The following is a 22,183-nucleotide window of genomic DNA, read 5'->3' as shown; positions in this document are numbered from 1 at the left end:
CCCAGGGTGGAGACGCAGTGCCAACCATTGCTGCAAACGTTGAAGCGATGTAGATTGAGAAGTGATGAGACAGTGACATCTAGTGGTGAGAGAGTTAGATGTCCACAAAATGGCATGGGCCAAACATTTCAAATACCGGTACACAATTTCTTAGATTATTTTTGTGGATAAAAACAAAATGAATGAAAAATATATTAGAAAAAATGTACAGAATGTTAGTTAATTGATTTTGTAAACGAATAGACTCAATTCTCCATTAATAAGTATTTTATATGCAAGTAGAACTTTAAGAAATCAAAATTACTTGTTCATATTCAAAGTTTCTGTTCTTTTTTATATGAAGTAACTTGCTCTGGTCGTTTGACTGTGTTAAATCAAAATGCTCTAAAATATAGAGGGAAATTCTATAAAATAAGCATGTGCATCTATCAGCAGTTAATGTCTTAAGTAAAATGTGTTGCTATTTGGAAAAGGCATCTGAAAAAAAGTACAATAAACAGACTCTAACTTAGTATATTACAAGATTTTAATAACTGAGTGCCAATTTATGAAAATTTCAACTATCTTTTAATCCCTTTGATTAATTATTGATTTTTCAAAATGTAAAAAAGCTGTTCAGGATACAATCACAAAGAATACGGCTTAGTGGTTGTTTAAGAAAAGAATAATTTAGTTTTATGTTTTAATCAATTTGGCAAAATCCTTATCTCATTTTTGTATCAACACCTTAAAAAGGGTCAAATTCTGAAATTCTTTCAACATCTGAGCTGACTAAGATTAACCTTTATATCATATAAATTAAAGCAGTAATGGTTTTATAGTAAATGGGCTTTCAAGATGCCTTCCAATGTCATTGAAGCTCAAAAGAATCACAGCTACTGTCTGTGGTAAATATCTGCATAGCAGTAAATAAAATTTTGGTATTCTGCCCCAATAACATGGAACTATTTACAAAAAGACTGGAAATTAAAGGAACTGGTTCCAATAGACCAGATTTAACTCCTGCTCAAAGGTTTGGAAAATGAATCCATGGTTTATAAATGTTTTTAAAATGGTTCAGCTGTCTGTAATGTACTGAACTGTTGTGATCTGTCCTGCTGTCTTAACTCCATGGAATAAGAGATTAGTCATCTCACTGTGATTTTTCTGGTTAAATAGAATAGAACAGAATAGAATAGAATAGAAAATCCCTTTATTGTCCCACAATGGGGAAATTCTGGTGTTTACAGCTGCAAAAAGGTTGCAGAAAAAATGGCCACACAAATGTGGACCTTAGAAAGGTGTATAAGAATAACATAATAGTGAAGAGCTAAAAAAATAGACAAATAAAATACTGTACTGTAAATTGTTTTAATAATAGAAAACTGTGAACCTGGAGAATAAATAACCAATATCTATGGACATTTTTACAGTAATGGCTATTTGAAAATAGCAGCAATATCTGAGATGTGCAAAATGACAGACTGTGCAAAAATCAGCTTGAATGTAACAATTTATTGAGGTTGTTGGGAACAGTGGTGGGTAGAGAGTCTTATGGAGGAACTAGGATCTGTGATAACGATAACTGAAGGAGCTCTCCAGTTCCTTGAATAAAATTTTAATTAAAAAAGGCCCTGCTTAGCAAGTTTTTCTAAATTTGTGAGACCTTTTAATTAAAGACTAACCCTGTTTACAACACATGTGTTTAAGGTTGTTTATTTTGAGTAATTAGAGGGAAAACTTCCTTTTTATAAACAGGAATTGCTGAATAATCGACTTATCTCCCGCAGAAACAAATGGATCCATTTGCATAGAATGAAGAATCAGTCTGGTTTTATTAACATATGATAGAGAGAGGACAGTGAAGGGAAATCTCTGCAGCTGATGCAGGAGAGGAGGAGAAAAACATTGAGGCTCAGTTACTTCCGCACCATGTGAGCAGCACCGGGATAGGAGCGTTATTTGGTCCCGGATGGACCCTGCATCCTCTGGGGTAGAGGAGCGCTAACCTGCCTCCATACAAACATCCACCGGCCAGATCCGAGGCTGAAAACCCGCTCAGCCCCGCCCAGAGACCGGAGCCATGACTGGGGACGTGGCCGTATCTCTGTCTGTGCTTGCGGTGGTCGTCCTGCTGAGCGATGTGACCCGCAGGATGTTGGTGCGGGCCCTGGCGGACCCCGGGCTCTCCTCCTACGCCGTGGAGCTGGTGTCTACCTTCCAGCTCTGCTGCTGCACGCACGAGCTCAAGCTGCTCTCTGAGGTCGGCGGCATCCCGCCTCAGCTCGCGCTCACCTTGACGTATGTGACGTCTGTGGCTCACGGGCTCACCTTCAGAGGAGCCGTGGGAAACCCCTGCGGTGCGCTAGAGCACGCGTACCGCGCAAGGTTCTCCGCCGGGTGCGCGTTAGGACGGATCGCGTGCCAGTTCGCCGCGGCTGTGGCTGCGCGCGTGGCCGTGCCGGTGATCTGGGGTATGGGACTGTCGGGACTGCACAGCCGGCATAAGCTGCTCGGGTTCCCGTGTGTCAGCGCGATCCACGCCTCTCTGCCTGAAGCTGCTGCCGTGGAGCTGGTGTGCGCCTTCGCTGTTCAGACCGTCATCACGCACACACAGTCTGTGGAGGAGAGATACCGCGTGCACGCAGTGGCTGCTGCCATAACAACAGCGGTTTATGCGGGTAGGCCGAGTTGCTTTCTTTTTTTACTGCCTCAATGTAATTAATATAAACTATGGCCTCATTTGAGCTGAATTAAACCCATACCTCAAGATTACACAGACGATGAGACAGGGGGCCACCAGGGGCCAGTGCCCCCATAGCTGCTGTTATAATTATCGCTCCTTAACTGAAAACACACTGTAAAATGTACAGGGTTTTTTTCTCAAAAGAAATGTATATTTTCTTTGATATGAGCCGGTACACTCTTCTCCAACAGACTAAGATAATTTATGTTTAAAATAAAAAAGAAATCTCATTCGCTTTTTTCACATTCATAATATCTAACTATCTTATTTTAATATTTATCTTTTTTGACAGATCACCATAATTAACTCCTCTATTTAAATGAAAATACACTTATTTTAGGATGTTTTAACCTGTTTTAGATAATTTGTAATTTTTTAATGAATTTTTCACAATGACAGAAGAGACTGAAACCGATTTGTCCCTTACAGCAAATGAAAATTTGCCTTTACAATTTACATCAACAATTATTTAAACGTTGCAGACTTATGCCTCAATAGTGCTACAATAGGATCATAGTTTGCATCTGTTAGATCAGCAACCTGTAACCTTGGCTTTTTAGGCTCACTTAATGTACTAAATGATACGCCCTTGGTCTATTTGCTTGTTTTCTTTGGGTTTTTCTGGCTTTGACCTTTATCAGATGTAGATTACTGCCATATTCTAAATTAGTATTTTTCTAAAGCCAAGGGAAGAGACTTTTCCAACATTTGTCTGTTTTGTGTCTGACTCAATTCAAGCTAAAATACAGAGCATTATTAACAGAGGGAAGAAACTAATACTGGCCTAAGGGAATAAACTAGAAAGAACAGAAAACTTAAAGGTATAGTGGAGGATTTTTGCGAATTTTGGAAAAGACCTCTCTACTTTAAAAAAAAGGACAAAACCCTGTACCCACTCCCGAGAGGGAACGTCTATTAAACGCATGCATGAGCTCATTTCTCCTCATGCAAACTTTAACAGTTGCTGTTTGCATCACTCATACAAGCTCATTTTCCAAAAGAAGATTTGCAATTTTGCCACTATATCAGACTCACCACCAGTAAATGAAAATGGGGACGAGGACATAGGACGGCATTGCGTAAACAATCCCAAGAATGATTGACAATTAGGAGAACCACTTATTTAGATGATCCACCTGGAGAAAAAAAAATTCCTCCACTATACCTTTAAGAAACTACCTGAACGAGCTAATATGGACCGTTCTGGGAAAAAAAATTAACTCAAAGGCAGGAACTTAAACAGCAGAGATGCACAAAAATGAAAACCAAAATGAAAAAAGTAGAGGATCATAATATTTTTGTTTTATCTTTATGTGTAATTTCGTGCTTCCTTTTGCTGCTGATGCAGCTGATTTCTCCACTGAAGGGCAATAAATATAATATTTTTTCTACTGCTGGTTGATGTCTGGTCTCTACAGCGCTGAAAATGTAAACTTGCAGCAATTATGGAAACCTGTGTTGAATTCACTGATGGGGAGAAGAAACAGAGAAACTCCTCAGAGAACCTTAATTGATGCAGAGAGGAGATTAGTGACAAAGGTGACCCTCTGTGATCAGCGCTATGGGGAGGGGGCTGGTGAACGAGGAAGAACACAGTACTGCTTATACCTCAGGCTTTAGATGAAACACTGTTGAAGCTGTCTAACTGGTTGTGTTATTGTTTGTCCTTAAGGTGGCAGGGTGACCGGAGCTGTGTTTAACCCAGCGTTGGCCTTCTCCACACAGTTCCCCTGCAGTGGAAACTCATTCCTTGATTACTGCTTCGTGTATTGGTTGGGTCCACTTTTGGGTAAGATCCATGAAAAAGAAAGTAATAAGAAATCCTTCAGCTGCTCCCACTTCATAAGCAGTCAGATTGTGTTTAATAATGTTGAATATTTTGTTAGAAGTACCTCAAGCAGAGCGATTATCATCTCTAACTTAAAAAACCTCAGATTATATTTTTTATCATTGTCTTGTGTGACTGCCTGCTTCTAGTTCTCAGCAGGATGCTTATACTCAGAGTGTCACCATAAACCTGATAAGCTGCTTAGGTGCTGTAATCTCATAACTCGTTTTTTTCCCGGCACACTTTTAAAAGACTTTCTGTTAACAGATCTGACTCTTATATTCTACTAGAAAAGTTGCAACTTAGTGTGATAGTTTTTTTTTTGTTTTTTGTTTTTACTTTCTATGTTATGATGTAAGAGGTTTTGATCACAAGTTCTGATTTTAACATTTCTCTCACTTTGTCTAAATTAATTTTAAAAGAGAGTAGTTTATTGCATTTTATTATTATTATTATTGCATTTAAATCCACTGAAAAGTAATTCAATTCAGTTTATTTATATAGCGCCAATTAACAACACACACATCTCAAGACACTTTACAGAGACAATTCAACCAGATCATAGAGTCAAATTGATTCAACGTTTTCTATCTAAGGAAAACCAGTTGATTGCAGTGACTCATTGACTCTAAGGTAATCCCTCACACTAAGCATGCTTGTAGCGACAGTGGAGAGGAAAAACTCCCCTTTGACACGAACGACCATGCAGCAGAACCAGACTGATTGAGCGGTCATCTGCCGAGGCCGACTGGGGTTCAAGGAGACAGAAGCAGATATATAAAAAAAAAAGTTAAATGTAAACCAGATCCACTGGCGGCCCTGTCCAGGAAACACACAGCCAGGCAGATGAGCTCTGAGCCAGCTTCCATGTCAGAGGATGAAGGGAGCATATCCAGCCAGTCACAGTCAGAGAAACAGGACTACACTGAAAAACAGGCAGATCTTGAACATCTATAAACAAAGGTGTTGATTTGAGAAGGATACACCTTAGATGTTACTGACTATAGTTTCTCTTGTCAGTTTCCCATATTTCTGTTAAACTCTTTCTCAGGTTAAGTGCTTCTCATTTTATAAATACAGACGGCGCACTATTAGAAGCTTAAAAAACAGGATATAAAGTTTGCCACATGCTGATTTAATATTAATATACATATTCATAAAATTATAAGATCACCATCTTGCAACTTTTGAACTGATTTTTCTTCTGAAATTGTTTTAAAATAATTTCTCATAATTCTCTTGTCATTTCAGGTATGATGAGCTCAGTGCTTCTCTCAGATAAACTCAAGCCTGCATTTTCACCCAAGTCTCCGTCTCTTCACCTCCCGCTGCGGGCCAAGAAGCAGACATGAGCATACAGGGGGCCGGCCGGCATGCTGACCCCAGAGCCTATTAGATGGAAATCCTAACAAATAGAGTTACTACTAAGCTGCTTTGCCTGAAAAAAAAAAACTATTAGTGCTGAGAGACTTAATAGAATTTGGATCAGAAGCACAAGTAAAAAAGAAATGTAATTTAATCTTTAAGTAATCTATCTATAGATGGCTTTGTTTAAAATTCAGGAGAGGTAACTTCTTAATACTATAAGATTATTTCTCTAAGGAAGTTTTCTGACTTTATAAGAAGAAATAATCTTTAACACCTGAGACAGTTTAAACATTTATCTCATTTTCTAAACAAATTCAACTACAACACAAGGAAAAGTCTTATGCCAAAAAAAGAGCATCCCTTAGGAATCCAGAATAGCATTCTGTAGGATTCCAACCAGGAAACCTGCAGCCTTCCAAGGACAGAAGAGTTTGGCTCTAACTAAACCAACAAGCCCCAAAGTATTATGATATAATCCAGCCATTTGGTGGAGTCACACCACCAACCTTTAAGTTAAAGAGCCACTCAACAACAGGCTACACTTGAGGGTATATATATATATATATATATGCAACTTATATGTGGATAGAATAATTCTTGGATAATATACAAAAACATATTTTTATGTGAAATATTTCTAACAGATTTCCAAACATTGAAGTGTAACAAGTGTTATTGTTTAATGTGTTATTCTGAAACAGAAATGTACTGCAACTTAACATTCAGCACAACATGTCCTTTACTTTTTGCACAGCTGTTCACTGGTGCCTTCAGATTCCAGTGAAATAAAAACAGATTCAATTGTTCCGTTTACTGTTGTTTCACTTGGAAATAATTACATAACCCAATAGTAAACGTAGCTGCTGTTTTCTCACGATGCACAGAACCTGGATGGACTAACTTTTCCCCACCATGAAGGCCTCTTTAAAATGCCCCCTGATAAGCTCTGGCCGCAGTGCCACCCTGGAATCATAGCAAAAACTTTTAAATGTCTGTTTTTTATTTTATTTTGCTGCCAAAAACATCTAAATATTTTATCTGATCATTAAAATAACTTAGCCTGTCGCACTATGTGCTCTTTAAGAAACCCAGTGCTATCAAAATCTTTCACCTACACTCTAAGAACTGATTTTGATGGATGTTAAATACCATCCATTAATAGTTCATAAGCTGTATGTCTTACATTTTAGTTAAAAGTAGCAACATATTCAAATCTACCCAATGGTTTTGACTATCGCGATGTGCCCATGTGCCAAGAAGTACCTACTGGGCTCAGCCTATTAGAATGAGAGAACCTTGCAATAAACAAAACAGTGCAATGTTTAAAATAAGCTCCTTATATGGACCTCATAATTATTAGGAGCATGAATCGCAGTGATTTACCTATACAATGAGTATCTCAATATATTAACAGATAATATACACTGTTTTATGTCCTACCCTTCTAACATGAAGTAGTTGTGTTAAAGTAACTAAATCTGATTAAGTAAATGCTAAAAGTGGTTGCTTTTTTTTTTTTTTCAGTGAATACATTGCGATTTTACCATGACAAAGGATTTGCTGTTGCTCTTGGGGGCTGCACTGCCGGCTGGAGGTTTAAATGTTATATAAAAGAAAATTAAACATGTTGGACTATAAATATCTTTAAATATTTACAATCCATTCAGGCACATTTCTAATCAATATCATCTAATGAAATATTGCGATACTTTTATGTTATGTTTTAACATAATATGTTTTATCTGTTCTAAACAGCAAGTACAATTTGGACTATTCATGCAGTTCTGGGTTTGCAGTGTTACTAAGGCCTAATCCCAAACCAGGCCCTAAGCACTAACCTTCAGTATGTGTGTTCCCGTGGAGGGTCAGCCACATTAAGTGCCATCCCAAACCACTTAGTGGAGAGGGCGAGTGGACCGATCAGTCCAAATAGTCTGCATTAAGGGCAGGTTCGCTGGCAGCAGGTGTAACAGCGGTTTGATGGCAGAGGAAATGCATGCATCTGCATCTGAAATCTATTGCATCTTTGTCACACTGACGAAAAATCACAAGATAGGTATAAGAAGACGTAATTAATTCAAAAATCGAAGTTACTCTTTGAAATAGTTTTATTTGAATATATATATTTGTTTTAAGACGGGGCAAATGTTATATTTTATGTCCCTCTGCGAGACATGGCTAGACACACAAAGACACACTGCCTTCTTTTTCCATTGGAGGGAAGAGGACGCGCCCTTCTTGTTTATACCCCCCACCTTTAATTAAGGCGCCTTCCACGGCTGCAAGTGTGACTTTATTGCAATTAAGACTTAATAGTTAAGTGTTAGTGGTTAGAGAGCAGTGTGGTATTTAGCCTGTTGAAAAATCTAGAAGGGAAACCAAGATGGTGGCCGAATTTAAAACAATGCAGCCTTGTAGAACGGTGATCATGGGTTTTATCCCAACTTTACCTGATTTATCTTGGTTTTTCATAGCTAGTGAAATTAGATAAACTTGACTGATAAAATTAATCAATTTATTCAGCAGAGTGCTGTTTTTTTCCAGTGTAATTAGCAGATAATCCATATCTACTATATATCCAGCTGTTTTCTATAGGACTCAAGATGACTAGCTTAGAAAACAATGCAGAGAATTAATGAAGAGAAGCAACAGGAAGACCCATAGTTGGTCTGACGCGACGGCAAACTATTACAACTAAATCAGGGTTTTAGCAAATCAAATAAATCAATGTTCATATAGATAAAAAGATCGACAACATTTGTCAACTAAATAATTTATATCAAACTTAAGAAAAAAATTTGTCAACATACAGTACAGACCAAAAGTTTGGATAGCTGAAATGGTTTTCAATTCACAGGAGTCTACTGTCAGGTTTAAAAAGTGTGATTTCTTGCTTTATAAATGGGGTTGGGACCATCACTTGTGTTTTGCAGAAGTCAGATGGATGCACAGCTGATAGTCCTGCTGAATAGACTGTTAGAATTGTTATTATGGCAAGAAAAAAATAGCAGTTAAGTAAAGAAAAACGAGCGGCCATCAATGCTTTAAGAAATGAAGGTCAGTAAGAAAAATTGTCAAAACTTTTAGTGTCCCCAAGTGCAGTCCCAAAAACCATCAAGGGCTACAAAGAAACTGGCGAACATAAGGATCGCCCCAGGAAAGGAAGACCAAGTCACCTCTGCTGCTGAGGATAACTTCATCCAAGTCACCATCCTCAGAAATCACAGGTTAACAGCAGCTCAGATTAGAGACCAGGTCAATGCCACACTTAATGATAAAATATCTGCTAGGAAACCACTTCTAAGGACAGGCAACAAGCAGAAGATACTTACTTGGGCTAAAAAAACAAAGGAATGGACATTAGACCATTGGAAATCTGTGCTTTGGTCTGATGAGTCCAACTTTGAGATCTTTGGTTCTAACCATCGTGTCTTGAAAAGGTGAACGGATAGATTTACATGCCTGGTTCCCACCGTGAAGCATGGAGGAGGTGGTGTGATGGTGCGAAGGGAGGTTTGCTGGTGACACTGTCGGGGATTTATTCAAAATTGAAGGCAAACTGAACCAAAATGACTACCACAGCATCTTGCAGAGGCATGCTATTCTATTGGTTTGCATTTAGTTGGACCAGCATTTATTTTTTAACAGGACAATTACCCCAAATATAACTCCAGGCTGTGTAAGGACTAATTGACCAAGGAGGAGAGTGATAGGGTGCTGCGCCTGATGACTTGGCCTCCACAATCACCGGACGTTAACCCAATCCAGATGGTTTGGGGTGAACTGGACCACAGAATGAAGGCAAAAGGACTAACAAGTGCAAAGCAACTCTGGAACTCCAAGACTGTTGGAAGACCATTTCAGGTGACTGCCTATGGAAGCTCATCAAGAGAATGCCAAGATTGTGCAAAGCAGTAATTAAAGCAAAAGGTGGCTACTTTAAAGAACCTAGAATATGAGACATATTTTCAGTTTTTGTCACACTTTTTTGTTACCGGTAACTATATAATTCCACGTGTTGATTCATAGTCTTGATGCCTTCAGTGTAAATCTACAATTTTCTTTCAAGAAAACTCTCTGAATGAGAAGACGTGTCCAAACTTTTGGTCTGTACTGTAGATGCTGATATTAATGCCCAACTTCAGCATCATGCTGAAGGAACGAGATTGTTTTTATTTACAAATAAATCATATGAGAAAAAAGAAACAATGTAAAAGTTACAAAATTATTTTATTGATCATTTCTTACAAAGACAAAGGAGGGGAAACAGTTAAATTATGTACAACCCAAAATGTTTTAATACAGTCAACAGGGTTTGTTTATGTTCCAGCAGCCTTCCAGTTCATCGGTAGCTCGCTGCATCTTCAAGATTTGACCGAAAAAAACATCGTCCTACTGCAACACGTGAGCTTTAGCGCAAGAAATATGGGGAGACTAGGAAGAGGTTCAGCACAAGAGGAGAGAACAGAAAATTCCCAGAACAGGAAGAGGGTGTGGGTCAGAGCAGGAAGCCGTAAATAAGTGCTGCCGTCTCCTTCTCTGATCCCACTGGTGCTTTGTGTGGATGTAGACACGATTTCCTCCTGCAGGGGGAGCCAAACATGTGCATGAGAAGGCCTGTAACATTTGTTTGGATTTAGATTTTCCAAACAAAATAAAATCAGCAGGATTTTTAATAATCAGTTTAGAGTATGAGTTTAGCACAAAATTATTTTAAACAAACTGGAATCTGAATAAATATATATCACAAATACTAAAATCAAATACTAAATTGTCTAAATACATCTACTAATTCAAAGGTCTGTCCTTACTAGTGTTCAACGTCCGCGTCTTCAAACTGACCGGCCTCCATCGCTGCAGCATCCACCTCCATCCCATCTGTAAGAGCACATTTAAATCATCTTCATATACCATCCTGTTTTATATAAATATTAAAAATGAAGCCAAGATTCCATCTAAAAGAAATTTGGTCCAACAAGTTTTAAAAGAGCAAAGTCTTGAAGAAGAGCTTTTAATTTATTAGTAAAGGACTTCCTAAACTTTATCTGTAAATTGTAGAATTTTGCTTTATCATCAAGAAATATCAAAAGTAGAAAAAGATTTTCCTTTATATTTAAAAATTAATCAAATGTTCCAACTGTCATATTTTTAATCCATCACATTAACATTAAGACAGGCCACTAATTTTCAAACAATACTAAAGAGAAATATGAAATCAATCCTCAAAGAGCAGGAGTTTCAAACTCAGTCTTGGAGGATTCTTTCAGCTTTTAGACCGGGTCATTAGCAGAACCTGATTGAGACATTTCATTCTAGCATGACGAACCTTTGACACATTGAGGAGTTGCTGCACGTTTCCTATTAAAGCCTGAAATTTGACAATTTCTCAGACAAATATTTAGAAGTTTCAACAAAAATGTAAGTTATGACACAGATCTACTGGATTCACTGGCTAGTCACTCTGGCTTTATACAAATCATAATGATGCATCTTTATAATGGAAAAAAACAACAACAATAAAATCCTGAACTCAGTTGTTTAAATACTTTTTAAATTCCTAATGCTGCTGACCAGAAGCTTGCTTTTATGCAAATTTTTATTTAATTTTTTTATTTCTAGTCATGCTTACTTTCCTTTAGCTGATCTATTTCTGTTTGCTCACAATTTAAAACTCTTGTTTAAACCGGTTAGGGTCCTGTTTCTCTCCCACCTGGATGGTTTTATTCATAATAACCCCCGTTATTTAGATCCAAGTAAACTTTAAAGAACATATTTTATTATTTATCTGGTTTAATAATCCTTTTAAGTCCTGCAAAATCGCTCCCTGCCAGATAATGTTAGTTTGCAAATAGCAGCCTTTTTTATTTATTGCTTTCTACAAGATTAGAAACGTGAAACAATAAAAAATGCGATGGAACATTTTTAACAGTCGGCTGCAAATTAAAACAGGTTTCAGATCCATTTAATTTCTTCACACCAAAGTTATGCAGGCAGCCTGTCAGGAACAGCAAAAGGTGCCATTGGCTTCACTCATACCATCAAACTCTGGTTTAGTTTCTTCGGTTCTCACTCCAGCCATGTTGTACTGCTGAGCGACGGACTGGGCCAGCATCCCTTCCAGCCTCTCCAGCGTGGCCTGGCCCTCCTGCGTCAGCGCCGACAAACCCTCGTCACACGTGTAGAAGGTTGGGATGTCGGCGTGGCCGTGCTCTGAGTGCATGGAGAAACATGGAGAAAGAGGTTCATCTCTGGGTCCTGATGAACCAATCAAGGGTTTTAAGAGCATTTCTGATTTTTAGTTTTTTTAAATAAAGCTATGAACAGCCTCTATAATTTTAGCTTCAAGAATAATATATGTAGCTGAGTTGACGTCACACTGATTTAGATATATATTTTTTTTTATATTTTAACTTTTTATTGGTATTTTTCACTTTTTTTTAACATATACAGTGCAAATGAACAATTCACATTCAACTTAATATAACATAAGCTATTCCTCTATTTGACCCGTCTAGTTTATCTAGTTCTTTATGTTTGTCGCTGTCTTTTGTCCTGAATATTGTCCATTTCCTCCATTTTTCTTCCATTTGAGTTTGTTGAAGTCTTAGACGATGTGTCAGTTTTTCCATGTTTATTTCTTCTATTATTCCAGTTCATCGTTCTTGACAAGGGGGGTCTGCCCCCTTGTAATTGCTTTTTTTGTGGCATCATAATCAGATACCTGTCCTTTACCCTTGCTTTGATATTGTTCAAATTGCAAAGATATAGTACCACAACACTCATAGGAATATCACATCCCAGAATCTTCTTCGCAGTTTCATGTAAATTTTTCCAAAACTGAACAATTTTAAGACCGTTCCAAAACATGCGAGAGTGGTCGGCGTTCACTGATCTACAATTCCGCCAACACCTCGTGTTTGTACACTTACATTTATTCTTGACTTTAGGCGTGATGAAAAATCGTGTCAGATTTTTCCATGTGAACTTTCTCCAGATCCATGAATTGATGGACGTCTGATGTGTTTTCCACATATCTTTGATTTTTTTTTTATAAATAGAGTTGACATTTCAAACCGTCTATTTATTAGTGATTATCACGGATAGCAAAACTAGCATGAGCATGTTCAAATATCTTACATTAACTTGAACATTTCTACATGGCCGCCAAAGTTTACAGACCAAACATGAGCCACGATGGAGAGAAGTTGACAGCCCATCAAATAGAACAACTTTCTCTCTCTCACCATCCTGCAGCCTGAACTTCAGAGCTGTTGGTCAGAAAATAAAGCTCTTAAAAAAGGACAAGAGTTTGCAGAGTAGAAAAGAGATGATTATTGAGCTTCTGATGGGCTGATCAAACTATAAAAACTAAATCCAGGATTTCACAAGTTTCAACTAATTACTAAAGGTGAAAAATTTTAGCTGAATGCTCAGATAGTACCATCATCAACTTGTGAGTGAAAGCATCTGAGTTGATCATAAGGAAGCTGACAGGATTGGGAGGCAACCTTTGTTAGTAGAGCAGCTTAACCTTAAAGTTCTTGTTCACCTTGAAGCTTCCATTCATCTCATTATCAAGGCCTTTATTTAAGGCTGGACGATTCATTGATGAAGCGGTTTGTTCGCTTCCATAGCTCAGAGTGACATCAGTTCATCACCTTTAGTTTTAATATATTTCCATTGTTTCTTGTATAACATTGTTTTGCAAAAATCTTTCACAGCTGGAATTTCATTGTCCCCTCCCACAGGAGATGATTGGAATAAAAGCTAGTTTTTGAAGGTAGTGTCTGTCATTTGTAAGGTTTAAAGTCGTCGTTGTAGTGATGCGTTTTGCACAACTCACCTGCTTCTGCAAATGTCAGGTTTGGACAGCAGGTCAATGGAGAGAAACAAGGAAGAGAAGTTATTAGAAACACTAAATATAGTGAATTACACAGGAAAACAGCAGTTCAAGTCATTAGAAACAATAAATAAATAAGCTTTGAAGCTTTAGAGAAGCTCTTCTGCACATTTTTAATTAAAAACACATTACCAAATTTCTAAAACACTGAAAATGTAATTTAACCATCAGTTATTTTCTAGATAGTTCAGAGGTTCTTGATCTTTTCATTCTTGCTCCCAGGTACTGAGATAATGTTGAAAGTTAGCAACTCAAGAAGAAAGCAATGACCGCAGCTTCAATGTGACATCATATCATGAAGGTTTTACAGGCGGAAGTCGAAGAAAACGTCAAAGAAAAAGCAGCAGCTTAGAAACTGATGAGGAGGAAGCTGTAGTAGCATTTATTACTTATGGTTTCATCTATTGCTAATCTATGATTTTTTTCCACATAGTATCGGCAGTTCTGTTCGTAAAGCATTCAAATGAAAACCAAAATGAGTGGCGAAATATTAACTTTGAGAGACATTGAGAAAGTAGAAAACGTAGAGATTTCTAACACGTTTAAGACATCAGCTTTGTGCTCTGTAAATCAACTCTCAATAGATTTCTCCTCACCAGCTTCTTCCACGTCGTATTCCTCTCCCTCAAAGTCGTTGTCGGAGTCGGAGTCATCGGGGTCGGGATGAAGGGCCTGGCATTCACACATGGCTGAGAACATGGACTCCACTGCATGTAAAAGCAAATACAGAGAAACCTGATGCTTTATGTGTGGCAGAGTGACCACAGCCCCCACATACTGCCATTTACTTATATAGAAAAATGTTTCAAAATCAGCTGAGAAAAAAAAAAAAAAGCATAAATAAACTTTGTATCGCTTCATAAAATGACATCCTGTAGCAGTTTTATTTAAATGCTGTACATATTATGGATGATCTTCTTGCTTTTTGTCACATCTGTTTTTTTTCTTTGTCTGGTGTATTTATATCGTCCTTTTACCTAATTTTTGCCATTAAAAAAGGAAAGCATAGAGCTTCAAAACCATTTGAGTCAAAAGTTTCTGTTTTGTTGGTTAAAAGTATTTACTGAGTCTATTCTCAGTAACAAAAGAGAATTTTACTTAAAAAATTCATTCATTGAATTTGGTCCATTTAGCCATTTTTCTTTAAGTTTTGCTTTTAAAGGGATCCAACTTTGAGTTTAACCAACATATTTTATCTTTCAAACTCCATACTAAATACAGAGTCGCTTCAGTCAGAGGCTTCTCCAGATCTGATGCAAGACAGGCCTCTACAAAAGATCCTCCCTGCCTGTAGCCATCAGCATCTATAACCTGAGATGCACCGATCCAAATGTTTCCTATCCGATACCTGGGCTGATCTGATTCATCTGTTGACTGCTTTACCCATATAATCACGCCATATATTCTAGCCTCAACATAAACATCATTAAAAATATGTAACAAATGAAAAAAAGATATAAATGTACTTTATATTATTAACAAATAAGCAGCAAAATGAAAGAAATAACGGTACCATGTTAAAAGCATTGCAGTGTATCTCCAATATCAAATCACCAATATCTGATCTGGCTAATTAGTCAAAATCTGAGCCGATATCCAATCCAAGCATCGGATCCGTGCATCTCTGTTTACAACATCCTGATTGAAAAAGTGCTCCTGAGTTACTGCAATATTTATTTCCCTTTGGTATTAAAGCTACAGTGTGTAATTTTCAGTGACATCTAACGTCCAGACTGCAGACCGCAGCAACATGAACATCTCCCCCCCACCGCATCTCCCCACCAACAGTACGGCGAGCGTTACGGGACAAAATGTCTTCCACGACGTCCGCATCACCTACCTTCTCAAGTGATGAGGTTTGTTTACATAGATAATTTTACAGATAGTATTTCATTAGTCTGTGTAGGGTATAGATTTCAGTACCGTCTAAGTTCATCTCTCTCAACTTGCCGTAGTTACTTTCGAGCGTAATGGGAGATCTCGCAATCGCTAGTTTGTTAGCTCTGCGCTGCCGTAGCGCAAAGATGTCTGCCTCCATGGCTGCAAGACCCGCTCCTATGTAATTATAAATAACGAATTCTAAGGCAACGCAAATATTAAAGGAATAGTACACCCAAAACATGATTAGCCTTCATTTTCTACTCACCCCCATGCTGAACAACACTCTGGAGTACTTTTTTGATATCTCAAATGCATCTGGAGATCTGGGAGGCTTCTTGCTGTCTGCTGACATTCAAATAATGGAGGTCTATGGTGCCCGAGGCAGAAAGGTCCATAAAAGTCCACAAAAAACGTGTCAATATTTCTCCATACTGCTCGTCCAATGTAATCCAAGTGTCCTGAGTGGGTAGCATCCAGAATTTACTCGAAACGAAGTCATTTAGAACGTTTTAGAGCCTAAACAGTAGTGTATAGGATTTCCTAATAGCGCCCCCATGCGCGCTCACGATTCTACGGAAGCCGGCAGACCAAACCAGCGCATTCAGCTCGGCAAAGAACTCATGCTCTTCCTCATCACTGAAGTCCTCAGACATTTTTCTTTCGTTGTTTCTTTCTTTGCACAGGTAAACAGCACATTTCTTCTTCTACGCTTGCATTATCGGCAGAGCAGACGCTGAATGCGCACTTTCTTCCGGTTTGGTCTGCCGGCTTCCGTAGAATCGTGAGCGCGCATGGGGGCGCTATTAGGAAATCCTATACACTACTGTTTAGAATCTAAAACGTTCTAAATGACTTCGTTTCGAGTAAATTCTGGATGCTACCCACTCAGGACACTTGGATTACATTGGACGAGCAGTATGGAGGAATATTGACACGTTTTTGTGGACTTTTATGGACCTTTCTGTCTCGGGCGCCATGGACCTCCATTATTTGAATGTCAGCAGACAGCAAGAAGCCTCCCAGATCTCCAGATGCATTTGAGATATCAAAAAAGTACTCCAGAGTGTTGTTCAGCATGGGGGTGAGTAGAAAATGAAGGCTAATCATGTTTTGGGTGTACTATTCCTTTAAGGTTAAGAGGCTGAGCTCGTAGATGATGATAAATAACATAGTTATGTGTAATATATTACATTTCTGACTGTATATCCCTGTAATTATTACACACTGTAGCTTTAATAAAGTATTTTTTATTTGAACCAGCCAATACATTTTTTTAAGACCAATAACGATTTTTTTTTTTGCAACTATGTGCAACTATGTGCTGCAGACTTTTGTAGGACCAGATCTTAGCCATATTACTTTTTCTTCAATTTACATGAAAAGAATGACAAAAAGATAAGAGAAGTTACACGAAAAAATAAAATAAAATAAAATTGACAAACATGACCAATAAGCAGCTAAAGGAGCGAGGGGCAACACATGCTCGTCTCTTAATAAAAGAGAAAATATGCATTTATGAGATGATGCCAATACGAGTGAAATACCCCCAATATATTTGTTTAACTTTATTGTCGGCTAAATAAATTATTTTTGAACTAAATATTTATTTTAAAGTAATCTTCTCCTAAACTACCCACGCTTGCTCATTCTGTTTCCGCTAACTGATTTAGGCGGAGGGGGGCTGTGGAGTTTGACTTTCCAGCTTTCTGGATTTTCTAAAAATGTCTCTGATAACTGCAGTCGGACCATGAAACGTTCACACCAGCAAAAATCAGTAGCAGCCTTTAAAGCTCCCGTTTCTAACTGTAGACAGTGAACTGCCCCTCATCCTTCCTCAGACTGGGGGACAGAAACAGCTGCTTCTCTGAGGCGTCTGTTTCTCTGCTTTACCACACACCTGTATGTTTCAGACCAGCTAACAAGAGGTCACTCACATGACGTCTTGTCGGTCGGCACAAACCGAATCTCTGAGATCACCCCTTCATCATCGTCATCTTCCCCTCCGCTGCTGCTGCCACCGTCGTCCTCCTCCTCGTCTCCAGCTGCTTTCTCAGCCATTTCTGCCTCATTCTCTTCTGCAAAAAACATCAAGCCATTGATGCATTTCATAGCAGGCTACAGAAACAGCTCTCTGCTAAAAGACCAGCTAGGAAGCATTATGAACAGAGAGAGCAGAGCTGAAGCTTCCCATAAAAAGAGGAGTTACAAACAGAACACTGTAACAGACTGTTGATCTTTACTGCTTAATCAAAATGAAGGCAGGATTCCTGTCTTACCGTTGAGCTTTCCGTTCACCATGACATACAGGTGTTCCTGGGGGTACGCACTCACATCCCTGGAGATGGCATGCAGGCCTATGGAGGGATACTCCAGGGAGAAACCCAACCCCGATCCATCAAACCACGACAAACGCCTGAGAGAAACAAAAACCCACGACTTAGAGGTGCAGGACTCCTGAGACTTGGAGGAACGTTAACAAACACTAACATATATTTACACTGTGTTGAAAGAAAGAGCATGAAAAGAGAAGATTTGCTTTTGGAGGAAGCTCTTTCAGTTTATGTAAACGTTTACGGTATTTAAATCTGTTTCCCTCTTTCGCTAAGAGCACTATTACTCAACGCAATTATGTCCTATGAAGAAAGTCCCTAAAAAGGAAACAAAAAAAAACAAAACAAAACATCTAATTTTCTGCATAAACAGCCTTAACCAGTCAAGGATTCAGAAATCCTTTTTTCCCCCTAAACATTGAATGCGTCATACCATAAGCAAACAATTTGAAACAGTCTAGTGAGGAAAATGTTCATTAATAAAACTCAACATTTTTGTAGAACACGAGAACAGTTTGAAAATGAATTAGAAGCCAAAACGTTGCAAGAAGGTTTTCCCAGATGCTGGGTCCAGCTAATGGACTAGGCTGTACGAGAATGAGAGGGATGGATGCTTTCAGCAGAAAACAGGAAGTATAATTCTTGCTACCTTAAAATTCTCCCTTTTATGAAAAGCCAATAGCAATTTTGTGCAGCGGTATCCCTATTAGATGTATCCCTGCAGGTGCTGAAACATAATTGGATTAACTGATTATTTATAAAATGGTCAACTAATTTAGCAATGTTAATAAGAGTAAACAGACTCGCCATTAGGTTAAAGAGGATCCCATTCAGAGGAGTAATTACGCCAAAATTGTACTAAAAGTTACATAAAAATGTAGCACTTAAGACAGAAAATCTTTTCCGCTGGAAAATGCGTTCTATCCAGAAACCCTGAAGTAGCATTTTAAGCTTCCCCTGGTTTAAATTCTGCATAAAATCTTCTTCATCAGATTATTAATAGAAACAATAATCAAAAGATTAATCAATTAAATTGAGTTGTTAGATGCAACCCTAATCCCTGCTCAAACTGATCTGAATTCTCAGATCCTTAGAGGCCTGGCATTTAGGGACACATACAGAACCTAAAGGGGAGATATGTTCTGGTAGGATCAAGAACATTTTGGAGCTTCCTATAAATTGGCATCTAGCAGTTGTGAGTGTATCAGTGAGAAGACTAAATTTAGACAACTTTTGAAGTCATTTTGTATACAGAGTATATACAAAATGAAATTTCCTTAGCTACTTTTCAGGAAGTAAATGAACATTTCCTTACCATAAAATGCAGCAGTAATCAAATGTAAATGTGTGGGAGAAAAACCATTGTGCAAAAAAAGTACTGATATGGAAGTTCAGAGCATTAATATACATTTGGTGCAAATATGCAGTATTTTTGGTTTGGTGTTATCAGTGTGATGCAGTCTGTGACATGATTTAGAGATGTTTCCCCCCCACACACAGTTCAACTGTCTAAGGGGAAGAAACTGTTGCAGAATCTGTTGGACCTGCATTGAATGCTGCAAAGCCTCTTCCCAGAGGGCAGCACGGAGAACAGTCCATGGTGGGGGTGTGCGGGGTCATTTATGATGTTATGGGCTCGGGACACGCAGCGCTGGGATGAAATGTCATTTAAGGAGGGAAGAGGAGCCCCGATGATCCTCTATGCTGTTCTTCTCACCTTCTTCCAGTCTGAGGCACTGCAGCCTCCACACCACACAGTGAAACAGCTGGTCAGAACGCTCTCTATGGTGCTTCTGAAGAAGGTGGTGAGGATGGGTGGGGGCAGGTGGGCTCTCCTCATCTACCAGAGGAAGTGGAAGCTCTAAACCAGAGCCTTTTGGCCTGGTATCAAGAAGTTTAGCACATAAGCCAAACATCTCCAAGAATTCTCAATTTGAAACCTGATGGATCAGCTTTCTGCAGGAAGCAGGAGCTGAGGCAAAGTTATTGTTTTGTGAGAATCCACCTTCAGACCACAGGCGTAACTTTCTGAAGGACTGGTGTGGACATGTCCCCACCAATACTTTCCACTTTCCCGCCCCCTTTTCTGCTTATGTACTTTAGCCAAAGTTAACAGAGTTCGGTGCAGCCATCTGTGTTCAGAGCATTTTGAGTCAATTACAGGTTAAAATTAACCCATGTTTTCTTATAGTGCAGACAGAATCAGACTGCTCAGCTTCTACACATATTGAAATTTTGTTTCTGGCATCATCATATTAGTAAATAGGTTCACAAATCATTTTTAAACAGAGCTCAGAGAGAAGTAGGGAGAGCTGCAGATTTAAAGGTCAAACAAATTTACTGTGATACGCAACATGCAATAAAATATATCTCCAAATTTACCAGAAAGTCTACAAAAAATTATGCTACATTTAAAATGCAGCGTATGAAATTGAAATTGTACTGCTAGGGATGCACGATTTATCGATTTTGGCATCGGAATCCGTTGTTATTCATCATTTTTTTTATATACATTGATGTTTTTGGGAAAGCGTTCAATAAATATGTTTGAGCTCATTTATGGAAAATACAAAAACCTAATGAAAGTGTAGGTCCATCAGCCCCCCTCCCTTAGAGTGCCCCCACCACCTTTCATCACAAAGTTACAGCCTTGCTTCAGACAGTTGGAGACAGGAAGAAACTGGATTATTCAGATGAAGAGATCCTGATGCCATTAATCCAGGAGGAACGTTTTTATAATCTATAAGAGACCATTAGCCACAAGGACAGTAACTTAAGAATAAAGATCATTTTGAGGTTTGTTTGTTTTTATCCTGGTGCAGATATTTGTAAATACACAGTTACTGTTTTTTTTAAGGACATCTATCAATAGGAAGGTAAGGTTTGGTAAGGTTTACCTAAAGCCTGTTGCTTATAAAAGTATATCCAATCATATGAACCTCTTTCCCACCATAGAATAGCTTGTTAAAACCCAACCTGCTGCATCCGGATGAAAACAAGCGCCACGTGCATCACTCACGTTTCAGCGACGTAGAGCGTGCCGCAGCCCAGCCTCTGGCCGTCCAGCACCGCCGTGGTGTCGGCTTGCTCATGTCGCACCCCTTCAGTGGGAGGATGGATGTTTTTCAGAACAACCATGGTCCGCAAAACAGCGAAGTTTTCCTCGAAAGCGAATCTAGGCCAAACCAGGAGCTCAGTGACCTACTTCTGCTAGCAAATCTGGCTAATTTATCCCGGGATAACGTCTTGCTAAGTAGGTCCCTTGGTGTACAGTGGAAGAAAGATAAGCCGTAGTCGCACTTTGCTTTTCCTTTCGGGTAAACACGGCGTTTAGAGAACTGGCATAAAATCTTCTAACTTGTGCTGGTAGTGAGCTAACTGATATCCCTGTTGCACCACGACGTCGGTCAACGTCAAGCTGAATTAACGCGGCTTGGTCCGTACGTCAAAAATACGTCACGTGTCCAACGCCAGCTAGATGATTGGTTGGAGCCGAAAACGTCCCTACGTTACTTTGGAAATCACGTACACGTTTCTACGTAGTTGGGCAATTTTATTTTAATAGAGTTCCAGTGCCCTCTAGTGGTGAATTCTGTGAAACTAAACTATCAAATTAAAAATAATTTAAAAAATAAGCCTAATAAAATGTTTTTATATGTAATAAAAACCCATTAGATAAAGAGTATATCGTATTCTGTTTATTGTGATCAATATATAACAAGCATTTCTATGATTATATAAAGATTTATACTTCCTAAAAACAGAATTAGAAAATTACATTCCAAAAAAAAAAAAAAGAAAATTAAAAACAATCCGCTGGATTTTGTTTCAAAGTTTGCAGACGTTTCGCTTCCCATCCAAGAAGCTTTTTCAATTCAAAATGTCAGAAATAGCGTTGAGTTCGAGCTTTGTGACATTTTGGACTCTATAATGATGGAAATATGTATGCTCCCTATCTTAGCTTGTGTTCTATGTTATGTTGTTATTATTAAACAAAAATTAATAAACATATCTATAAAAATAAAGTAACTAGTTATAGATACTGCTCAGTGAAAGTAACTCGTTACTACTAAGTAATGTTAACATCTAAAGTGTTGAAAAATTTGGAAAACTTTCTTGTTATTGGAATTTCAAGTACAACTAGAGGGTCA

At 38.4% G+C, this 22,183-nt stretch overlaps 2 protein-coding genes across 3 annotated transcripts; one reads left to right on the top strand and one right to left on the bottom strand.

Moving 5' to 3' along the window:
* Window positions 1-1,869: 1,869 nt before the first annotated feature.
* On the top strand, window positions 1,870-6,727 carry aqp11 (aquaporin 11). Its single transcript, XM_038288489.1, has 3 exons — window positions 1,870-2,660; window positions 4,398-4,514; window positions 5,805-6,727. The coding sequence occupies exons 1-3, from the start codon at window positions 2,063-2,065 to the stop codon at window positions 5,903-5,905; spliced, it is 816 nt and encodes a 271-aa protein (XP_038144417.1). The 5' UTR covers window positions 1,870-2,062; the 3' UTR covers window positions 5,906-6,727.
* A 3,405-nt stretch (window positions 6,728-10,132) lies between these two features.
* Window positions 10,133-21,472, bottom strand: clns1a (chloride channel, nucleotide-sensitive, 1A). 2 transcript variants are annotated; one of them, XM_038288517.1, is made up of 8 exons: window positions 21,052-21,471; window positions 17,979-18,115; window positions 17,637-17,777; window positions 14,418-14,528; window positions 13,765-13,770; window positions 11,958-12,131; window positions 10,733-10,799; window positions 10,133-10,504 (listed from the first exon to the last, which is right to left on the bottom strand). In XM_038288517.1, coding segments are annotated over exons 1-8 (756 nt in total). In that variant the 5' UTR covers window positions 21,171-21,471; the 3' UTR covers window positions 10,133-10,503. The 2 variants fall into 2 exon arrangements, with proteins under 2 accessions (XP_038144445.1, XP_038144447.1); XM_038288519.1 differs by lacking the exon at window positions 10,133-10,504 and having other exon boundaries at window positions 10,732-10,799; window positions 21,052-21,472.
* Between the last annotated feature and the right edge of the window lie 711 nt (window positions 21,473-22,183).

Source organism: Cyprinodon tularosa, unplaced genomic scaffold (assembly GCF_016077235.1).
Source record: "Cyprinodon tularosa strain WSP-4 unplaced genomic scaffold, ASM1607723v1 ctg257, whole genome shotgun sequence".
Taxonomy (NCBI): Eukaryota; Metazoa; Chordata; class Actinopteri; order Cyprinodontiformes; family Cyprinodontidae; genus Cyprinodon; species Cyprinodon tularosa.
The sequence above is the reverse complement of the archived record's forward strand: the minus strand, read 5'-3'. Positions and strand labels throughout refer to the sequence as shown.

What these genes read in the sequence shown, in the direction of transcription:
- aqp11 (XM_038288489.1), top strand. Translation starts at nt 2,063, where the DNA reads ATGACTGGGGACGTGGCCGTATCTCTGTCTGTGCTTGCGGTGGTCGTC. An exon ending in AACAACAGCGGTTTATGCGG is followed by an intron (nt 2,661 to 4,397) that starts GTAGGCCGAGTT and finishes TTTGTCCTTAAG; the next exon opens with GTGGCAGGGTGACCGGAGCT. An exon ending in TTGGTTGGGTCCACTTTTGG is followed by an intron (nt 4,515 to 5,804) that starts GTAAGATCCATG and finishes TTGTCATTTCAG; the next exon opens with GTATGATGAGCTCAGTGCTT.
- clns1a (XM_038288519.1), bottom strand. Translation starts at nt 21,170, where the DNA reads ATGGTTGTTCTGAAAAACATCCATCCTCCCACTGAAGGGGTGCGACAT. An exon ending in ACGCTCTACGTCGCTGAAAC is followed by an intron (nt 18,116 to 21,051) that starts GTGAGTGATGCA and finishes TGTTTCTCTCAG; the next exon opens with GCGTTTGTCGTGGTTTGATG. An exon ending in GGTGAACGGAAAGCTCAACG is followed by an intron (nt 17,778 to 17,978) that starts GTAAGACAGGAA and finishes TGTTTTTTGCAG; the next exon opens with AAGAGAATGAGGCAGAAATG.